Source organism: Sebastes umbrosus, chromosome 10 (assembly GCF_015220745.1).
Source record: "Sebastes umbrosus isolate fSebUmb1 chromosome 10, fSebUmb1.pri, whole genome shotgun sequence".
NCBI lineage: Eukaryota > Metazoa > Chordata > Actinopteri > Perciformes > Sebastidae > Sebastes > Sebastes umbrosus.
In genome coordinates, this window is record NC_051278.1 from 26,865,512 (window position 1) to 26,875,589 (window position 10,078).

General features: G+C 40.2%; 1 protein-coding gene across 1 annotated transcript; it reads left to right on the forward strand.

Moving 5' to 3' along the window:
• The first annotated feature begins 312 nt into the window (after positions 1-312).
• Positions 313-8,819, forward strand: got1 (glutamic-oxaloacetic transaminase 1, soluble). The gene is made up of 9 exons (XM_037782815.1): positions 313-525; positions 3,640-3,821; positions 4,611-4,734; positions 5,031-5,143; positions 5,240-5,344; positions 5,489-5,639; positions 5,940-6,105; positions 6,212-6,354; positions 7,581-8,819. The coding sequence occupies exons 1-9, from the start codon at positions 417-419 to the stop codon at positions 7,718-7,720; spliced, it is 1,233 nt and encodes a 410-aa protein (XP_037638743.1). The 5' UTR covers positions 313-416; the 3' UTR covers positions 7,721-8,819.
• The last annotated feature ends 1,259 nt before the right edge of the window (positions 8,820-10,078 follow it).

A 10,078-nucleotide genomic window follows, 5' to 3' on the forward strand; every position in this document is an offset into this window, starting at 1 on the left:
CTGCTGTGCAGAAATAAAACTCATGCCATCAGCAGCCTAGTTGTGGTCAGTTCCTACTGGGAAGCTCCTGATATAATCTTTAACGAGGCTGTGGCACCACCTTGTGGCTATTTTCTTTATTGCAGTAAAATCCTGAACCACCTACTTTCACTGCTAGGCGGCGTGATCAGTGTCAGTCATGCTACAGAGGTATTCATTGGTCCACAGCCTCTGAGCGTGTCGTCTTGACCTTTGACCTGACTAGGATCAGAGCTGTGATTGGCTGGTCAGACACATCCAGCTTTCTATTGGTAGATCCGCTCACGCCCACTTTACATCCTCTAAATCCAAGTTGAAGGTGATAGTCCTCTCTCAGCCTCTCTCATCAGCCTGTTAGCTGCTTCTCGCTTCTGTCTGCAGTCAAATAAACAGCAGCTATGTCGGTGTTTAGCGAGGTCCCTGAAGCTGTCCCTGTAGCTGTCTTCAAGCTATCGCAGGACTTCAACAACGACCAGTTTCCCAAGAAGGTGAACCTCGGAGTGGGAGGTGAGTTGTCCACAGTAAGCCAGTGTAGCCAGTGACATCACTAGCCATGGTAACGGTATCCTGGAGCAACCAGCCAGCCTGAGGTCCAGCTAATGGTAGCTTATTATGCTATTAATAATATTAGCAGGTGTTATAACAAATTGTTAGACCCTTAAGATTGTGTAACTTGTTTAGGAATTTCTCCTAATTTCACAGGTGTCCATGTTTTATGATAGTGGCCACTATATTTGATAGCAATTGCCAAATTATGCTTCCTTTATTGACACAAATGCTCATATGTTAGCCAGCCAGGTGCTTATTATGCTTATAATAATATTAGCTGAAGCCGGTGTTATAACTAGTTCTTAGATCCATAAGATTCTGTTACCTGTTTAGGAATTTCTCCTAATTTCACCAGTGTCCATGTTTTAAAGGTCCCATATTGTAAAAAGTGAGATTTTCATGTCTTTTATATTATAAAGCAGGTTTAAGTGCTTTATAAATACTGTTAAACTATCAAAACGCTCAATATACAGAGAAATACACACAGCCCTTTTTCAGAAATTGTGCTTTTGAAACAAGCCGTTAGGATTTCTGTCCATTTGTGATGTCACAAATATACAATATTTAGACCATTACACGTTTTTAAACGTAAACATTCTAAATGTGTCCCAGTTTATTTCCTGTTGCAGTGTATGTAAATAACATCAGCTGACAGGAAGTAAACATGGACCCAAACTGTTGCCTAGCAACACAATTCTGTTGCAATTCTGTTGAAATGCACTAAAACGGAGCGTTTCAGACAGAGGGTAAATACAGGTATATTCAGGCTGACAGTATGAGGAAAATAACGTTTTTTTTTAAACATTAAAGTATGTAAACATGTTCTAGTAGAAAATGAGCACGATATGGGACCTTTAAGATAGTGGCCACATATTTGATAGCAATTGCCAAATTATGCTGCCTTTTATTGACACAAATTCTCATAACTGTTAGCCAGCTTTTAACTCCAAATTCTTACCCCCTAATACAGTATTCAGATATGTAAGTATATATGTTTTGAACACAAAATTTGATAGCTTTGACAGCATAAATGTACAGCCAGTCTGGTGGTCAGTAGGCGTTTTTCACAGCAGACATGTTGACTGTCATAGTAGGAAAAACACAGGTGAACATTGATAACATTAAAAATGGGATGCAACCATCATTAATGTTATTAAAGGTCCCATATTATGCCCATTTTCAGGTTCATACTTGTATTTTATGTTTCTACTAGAACATGTTTACATGCTGTAATATTAAAAAAATATATATTTTTCTCGTGCTGTCTGCTTGAATATACCTGTATTTACCCTCTGTCTGAAATGCTCCGTTTTAGTGCATCAACGGAATTGCAACAGAATTGAGTTGCTAGGCAACAGTTTGGGTCCATGTTTACTTCCTGTCAGCTGATGTTATTTACATACACTGCAACAGGGATAAACTGGGACACATTTAGTATGTTTATGTTTAAAACCGGGTGATCTATATATTGTATATTTGTGACATCACAAATGGACAGAAATCCTAACGGCTTGTTTCAAACGTACAATTTCTGAATACGGGCTGTGTGTATTTCTCCGTATATTGAGTGTTGAGATTTTTTTTTGGGAGTTTAACAGTATTTATATAGCACTTAAACCTGTTTTATAATGTAAAAGACCTGAAAATCTCACTTTTTACAATATGGGACCTTTAAATACACCTGTGCTTTTCCTACTGTGACAGATCAAAATGTCTGCTGTTAAAAAGGTCTATAGCCTACAGTATTTCATCAGCCGTCGCAGAATCTTACGGGGCACAGATTTTGGTGTCACAATTGTAGCATAACTAGTGTTATCTATCTGTAATGTTAAAGCTGTGTCAGATATTATGACATTATTTAATTTTTATTATGAAGATAACTGTCTTGAGAATTGACTCACTCTGTTTCATCAGACCCCATTGAGAGTAAAGTGATTGATTAATCTGCCCATGTGACTTGCTGTTCAGTCATTACACACCAACTACTGATTGCAGCTGTGTTGATAATGTATCCTCGTTATGTAATAGTGTAGCACAAAGAGTGGTATCATTTGTCCCTGTCCTCTCTGGTTTCCTTCCTTTCTCCCTCTTGCTGCGTGCAACTCTGCACAATACCCTCCCACTGTGTGCACTAAGGAGTCGATTGGATTACTGTTCCCTTATGCTACAAGAACAAGCCACTGGCAGTAGTTTAAATATGTATGGCTTAGTCCTGCTTCTCTCCTAAAGCAAGCAAATGGCACATTTCAGTCCGCAGAACAACCGTTTTCAGTGTTAATCTTATTGAAAGTAGTAATCCTTGCTGCTTACATTGCAAAGGAACAGTGTGAGAAACATTGCTTAGCTCTGTTGTGGCTGTGTGTTAATGGCACTGCACGGCAGGACGAGAGTCCCATGATTAGTACATTAGCTGAGGCCTTATAATCCCCTTCTCTCTGCAAGACACACAGCGCTGCAGATGGTCATCAGCTACTGGGCAGCTGGGAAATATAGGCCACATAATATTTAGTAAATTAAACGTCATGCGTAGACCTGAAACAAGTAGATTGATAGAAAATAAATCAGCAAAATGACAAAAAGTAACTGGTGTCAGCTTCTCAATGATGAGGACTTGCTGCTTTTTAAAAAAATCTTATTTTTATTTCATGGGGCTTTAGCAACTCGTGATTTACATTTTTCACTGTTTGACATTTTATAGACCAAGTAATCGTATATTTCATGCCAGTGGATGAAAAAAAAAACTCACTGTAGATGCTATTTAGCCTGAAACGTATTAGTGACTTGCAAAGCAAGTTGATGGTCTCTGTTCTGAAGATAAAAATGGCTATTGTATACTTTAGCCCTTATCAGGTGGTGACATGGAGTTCAGCTGGCTAAAACCCTCAACAGAGAGATGAAAGTGCATGTCTGTTTACAGTATATAAGTAATCTTTTCAGGGTCAGTGTGTAACATTCCTGTTGTATGACCCAGGTTTCCTGATGCTATCTTAAATAATTACGCAATACATAAAGGCTTCACTCTTTTCTCCACTTTTTTGTATAATATTGGTTTCCTTAAATTGTTTCTCGCAGCCTACCGGACAGATGAGGGCAAGCCATGGGTTTTGCCAGTTGTGAAAAAAGTTGAAAAGGTCATTGTGCATGATGACAGCCTGAACCACGAGTACCTGCCCATCCTGGGCCTGCCTGACTTCAGATCCTCAGCCTCTAAGATCGCACTGGGAGATGACAGTCCTGCCATCCAGGAGAACAGGGTATGTGTAGTAAAAGACCACACAATGTCTAGTTTTTAAAAATTATTTTTACATTTAAACTAGGGCTGTCAATCGTTTTAAAATATTTAATCACAATTAATTGCATGATTGTCCATGATTAATCGCACATTTTTATCTCTTCAAAATGTACCTTAAAGGGAGATTTGTCAAGTATTTAATACTCTTATCAACATGGGAGTGGGCAAATATGCTTGCTTTAGGCAAATGTCTGTATATATGTATTATTGGAAATCAATTAACAACACAAAACAAGATATTGTCCAGAAACCCTCACAGGTACTGCATTTAGCATAAAGAATATACTGTATGCTCAAAACATAACATAACAAACTGCAGCCCAACAGGCAGCAACAGCTGTCAGTGTGTCAGTGTGCTGACTTGACTATGACTTGCCCTAAACTGCATGTGATTATCATAAAGTTGGCATGTCTGTAAAGGGGAGACTCGTGGGTACCCATAAAACCCATTTTCAACCCTTTGAAAATGGCCATGACAGTTTTTCCTTGCCAAAATGTAGTGCAAGTTCAGAGCGTTGTTTAACCTTTTTTTTAACCTTCTCGACAAGCTAGTATGACATGGTTTAGGTTTTCTAGTTTCATTTGATGCCAGTACCTTCACTCTAGTTTTAAAACTGAGCCCGCTACAACCTCAGAAAGATTGATTGCATTAAAGAAATTAGTGAAGTTAAAACAAATTTGCATTAACACGTTATAATCGCGTTAACTTTTGACAGCCCTAATTTAAACTAACTGTTTCTATCACTGCCAGGTGGGGGCTGTCCAGTGTCTGGGTGGTACAGGTGCTTTGAAGATGGGTGCAGAATTTCTCAGGCGTTTCTACAATGGAAACAACAACACCAAAACGCCCATCTATGTGTCCGCACCTACCTGGGGTACACCCATGCATACACACAAACAAACAGTGGAGTAGAAATGAAATGGACATTGAAAGTAGCTCCTCATTTAAGGACTTTGATCTTTGATTCCTTTACAGAGACTTATATAAACTCACTATAGACTTTAGACTGCAGATGTAGAGTGAAGTTTTATTTATATAGGCTGCAACTTATCAGCGATACTGATTTGTCATCAGCATCAATAAAACAACATTTACCTTTGATAACTAGGGGAAATATAAACAATAAAATGAGAACACTGGTATCAGAGTTTTTCTTACTGTTTGTTTCAGAAAATCACAATGCTGTATTCGCAAATGCTGGCTTTGAGGACGTCCGTCCATACAAGTACTGGGACGCAGAGAAGAGGGGCCTCGATTCGGCTGGTTTCCTTGGAGACCTGGAGGTAACCAGTGTGCGATGGGGACTCTGGTACTACTTCATTTTGGTCATTTTCATGAGGAGTTTACTGTACTTATTTTTTTTCTTCTCTGTTTCCCAGAGTTGTCCAGAGCGCTCCGTCTTTGTCCTGCATGCCTGTGCCCACAATCCAACTGGCACAGACCCCACACAGGAGCAATGGATGCAGATTGCCGAAATTATGATGGTATTACACACATATGTGTTGCACACAATTACAAACCAACTCATTGTCTGTACTGTTTACTCAACTATCTCCACTAACACGAGTGTCAGTTAAATGTTTATCACAGTACAATGATTGTTTGAACTTTTATCCGTTCTCTTCCAGAGGAGGAAGCTGTTTGTGTTCTTTGACTCGGCTTATCAGGGATTCGCCTCGGGCAATCTGGATAAAGATGCCTGGGCGGTCCGCTACTTTGTCTCCATGGGCTTTGAAATGTTCTGCGCCCAGTCGTTCTCCAAGAACTTTGGCCTCTACAGTGAGTGACCCCCGGGTGCATTAAGTTGTACATCACTTGCTTGCAACAGAGTGATGAAGACTGATGTTCTTTGTACTGTTCATAATCACAATCGCGGTCACAAAGTGTAGTACAATAAAAGATAAGCCCCAATTTTAGATTGTTGTAATCAAACATGACAAAATACTGTATATGATCAACATAGCATGTAGTTAAAACTCAAGTACAGTAGGTGTAGATATGTCAATGTCGCCACCTACAGTTAAAATAAAGTAGTAGCTACAATATTGTTTTATATTTGACACATATTTGTTCCGTCAGATGAGCGTGTGGGCAACCTGACCGTTGTGGCTCGCGATGCAGACAACCTGAAGCGAATTCTGTCTCAGATGGAGAAGATCGTCAGGACAACTTGGTCCAACCCACCGTCTCAGGGAGCGCGCGTTGTTGCCATAACTCTTAACTCACCTCAGCTCTTCACTGAATGGTCAGCACAAAATATGCATATAAAAAAGAACACTTAAAGCACTGTACGAGGTATAACAGGCATAAACACAATGTAGAGTCATCCTTTTCTATTTCTTTGTCTCTAGGAAGGACAATGTGAAGACCATGGCCGACAGGGTTTTGTTGATGAGGGCTCAGCTGAAAGCTAAGCTCCAAGCTCAGGGGACACCGGGCACCTGGGACCACATCACAGAGCAGATTGGCATGTTCAGCTTCACAGGCCTCAACCGTGAGTACAAAGGCCGTATACAGAAAACAAACGCTTTCTCTCACACACATACACTGCTCAGCGCGACCACCACATTCCCCATAGAAACCAGTATATTTAACACTGCAAGGTGCTGACGTTACACAAAAAATGCTGAACAGAGCCTTGAAAGGGCCAGTGTGTAGCATTTAGGGGGATCTATTGACAGAAATAGAATATGCTATTAAGTATGTTTTCTTTAGCATATATTCACCTGAAAATAAGAAACTTTGTGTTTTCATTACCTTAGATTGAGCCGTTTATATCTACATATTGAGCGGGTCAGCTAAGGAGTCTGCAATGTTGCACCGCCATGTCTCTACAGTAGCCCAGAGCGGACAAACCAAACCAACTCCACAAATACTTACGCTTGGTCAGGACTCCTTGGCGTCACTTTCGCACTGGGTAGCCCAGCACATCAAACTATGACGTTCCACTACAGTCGCAGAAAACACATGGTTAACATTGTGAATCCAAACAAAAACACTTGCTTAGGTTTAGACAACAAAACAAGTTAGGTTTAGGGAAAAACATCATGGTTTGGGTTAAAATTACAACTGGCAACTGTCCGTAAAGTGAAAGTGAAACTTTGTGAAATGTTGGGAACAGAAAGACAAAGAGTACGTTGTTGGTTTCACACAGGCCATGAGCAGTGGTCTCTTGGTTTAAAGTCCTGTGTGTGTTTGACCCATCTACCACCCCTCTTGCTCGCCTTATGTGAGTTTTTTTGGTCTTTATACGGAGCGCTTTCTCAGAGCGTCTGATATTCACGCCGATGGCTTTACATTGTAGTTACTTGAAAGCCCGTTTCGTCTCATACAGACGCTAAAGGATACCTTTTGCATCGCAGAGGGGCATGACAAAACATCTGAATTTGACTCCCTTGGAATGGCGTTTTTGCGTCAGCCACCGTAGTTCCCCTACACGCTTAGCACACGGGAGAAATTTCAGTTGGTTGCAATCTGCAACTTCACCGCTAGATGCTGCCAGATCATACACACTGCACCTTTAAACATTGTTCCAATTTATGAAGTTAAAAGCTTGTAATGTAAAGATAAGTTCGGCTGTGATCACCAAAGCCATGAAAACCAAGCCCATAAAGTTACCAAACTAACCCAGGATGTATCTTCTTTATCTGTATCTGTAAAGTATCACATCAGTAATCAATAAATAATGAATTAAATCTGGTTCTGCTGTATTTCCTGCAGCCAAACAAGTGGAGTATATGGTGAAGGAGAAACACATCTACCTGATGGCCAGTGGTCGCATCAACATGTGCGGTTTGACCACCAAGAACATAGACTACGTGGCTGAGTCCATCCATGAGGCCGTCACCATGGTCCAGTAGAAGACTACACTACCCACAGTCCTCAGTACCTCCTCCTACCCAGCCCCGAGCCACCTGATTCCAGGGAACGTGTTTGTATCCTGCACATTTCCTGGAGCCAAGCTCTCATTTGCACAAATATACAAACAGCCCTCAGCTCACTGACCCCGTTTGCCCGTCCTTTCAGTGTTTGTGCTAAGCTAAGCTAAACACATCCTTGACATATTTCTATCCAAACACACAAATGGGAATTATTTCTTTACCTAATTGTGTTTATAATTTGTCCCCGCTTTCATCGCGTTGGTCTCCCACTTGTAATGTGTACTTAGTGTGACGTCACATGTAGTGTACTGTTAGTGTTATGAGTCATTACAAGGACCTTTCGAGAGGGTTGGTACATCTGTGACTGTGTTACAATAACCCCAGCAGCGCTGACACTCGGTGGTCTAAAAATGATTAATGTCATACTCTTATGATTCATCCATTCCAAGTGTTAATAACACATTTCTTGCAGTAATCAGCATGTAGGATTAACGGCTGTTAAGAGCACTGACCAAACTGACTTAATGTAGCTTTAATTAGAGGAAGCAATTATAGTAAATGTGTATTTACCACCTCTATCATGAGGGAAATAGCGGTATTATTAAGTTTACTGCTGGATGCAATGTGAACAAGAGATGAGTGGTCTCAGGAAGATATTTTTAACTTGACTTACGTAATTTACTCTTCTTCTGCCCGCAGGGGTTGTACTAATTACCTCACTTTGAATCTGTATTTATGCAATTATTTTATTTCTAGTTCATGTTCAGTGAGCACAAATGGCACCGATCTCTTCCGATCATCTCAGTTTTTCGGCTCACAGTTGAATGTCACAAAGTTACCGGTTCTGTCGGGTACCTGCCGAGTGAATGTTGAGTTTGCACAGCGATAGTCTGTTCGCAGCACTAGTGCACTATTATGTAAGAGCCTCGTGTCAGTGGCACAAACACACTAATGATCAACCAGTTTGCTATCGTATCACTGAGCACAGTACACCAATAAAGCAGTCATACTGTTGAGCAAATGACTAGACCTTCTAATGAGATGAATTAACTACTGTAATAAAGAACTATAAATAGTATTTGTGTGTTGTCGCATATGTTCGGACTTTACAAGCCCTTGTGCAAATAATTGAAGTGAGTGATCATAGCAAAACATAATGCAGTGTACACACTTTATAGCAGTTTAAACTGGACAAATATAAGCGGCGGAAACAAAACAAAGTAGACAAGAATAATAGTTTAGTTTAATATATTAATAATTTAATTCTCCTTTGTGTAGAACATATGGTCTGTCTCTTGATATCTTTGGGTAACTTATATAATCATCTGAATTTTACATTATGAAACATAGCATTTTTTAATCCCAAACGCTCACAAATATACCAACTGCAAAATCTCTCTAAACATTCAGCTGAGAGAGTTTCTGATTCACACAAATCCTCTTCGGTCGGTTGTCAGATCAAAAGACTTCCTGTTGGATGTTCTGTGTACATAGAGGGGTCAATGCGAATAGCTTAGCAGCGCAGTGTCCTTTGTACTTCCAATGCCTTACCAGGCAGAATGAATTATGTCGCTGAGTGTCCCGAAACACCATCTGTGTGTGTGTGTGTGTGTGTATGTGTGTGTTTGATGGGAGGTGGTGGCTTGACGTCAGCGTGCGTCATATTGCTTTCCTCTTTCATATCTTTCCCTGTCTGTTCTGTTGAGCAGCGTACCTGCCCAAATTTCACAACACAGAGCAACCTGAGCTGCAGCTACCACTCACATTTTAATTAAGAAGGATCAAATCATTATTTCATTATTGCAGTAATAGATGATTTCTAGAACAATGGCTTCATTTTTTCCTTCGACAAAGCAGTGTTATATGGCCTTTTCCATTTAAAAAACTGCAGCATTGCTGCAGTATTTATTGCACCTATTGCTTTCCTTAACTTCAGGTTCATCTACACTCGCTCGAGACTTCATGAAGTCCAACGCTGCACCTCTGTGGGGAGAAGTTACTGCAGATCATCCTATTCATGCATCTTTTTACTTAAGCATGCATATGGGAAAAGCAGGGCTTTCTACAGGGGACAATTCTACAGTAAAAGCAGCATAAACAAACATGCAAGTAGCAACTACTCTTTCTTTGAGAATACTCATAATATCCATATGGATCCCTAGACCCAAAGACCCCATAACCCCTAGCTTATTTTTAATTGGTGTATGCAGCTTTAGTGAGATGAACTGTACATAGAAAAGTTGATCGCCACTACGCGTTCTACTGAATGCAATCAAACAATACGCTAATGATTTTTTTCTGAGGTGGTAACACAACAAGCGAAAAGGTGGATAAATG

Coding starts and splice junctions, on each gene's coding strand:
- got1 (XM_037782815.1), top strand. CDS start 417: ATGTCGGTGTTTAGCGAGGTCCCTGAAGCTGTCCCTGTAGCTGTCTTC. Junction 3,822..4,610: donor CTGCCATCCAGGAGAACAGG/GTATGTGTAGTA, acceptor TATCACTGCCAG/GTGGGGGCTGTCCAGTGTCT. Junction 5,144..5,239: donor GTTTCCTTGGAGACCTGGAG/GTAACCAGTGTG, acceptor TCTGTTTCCCAG/AGTTGTCCAGAGCGCTCCGT.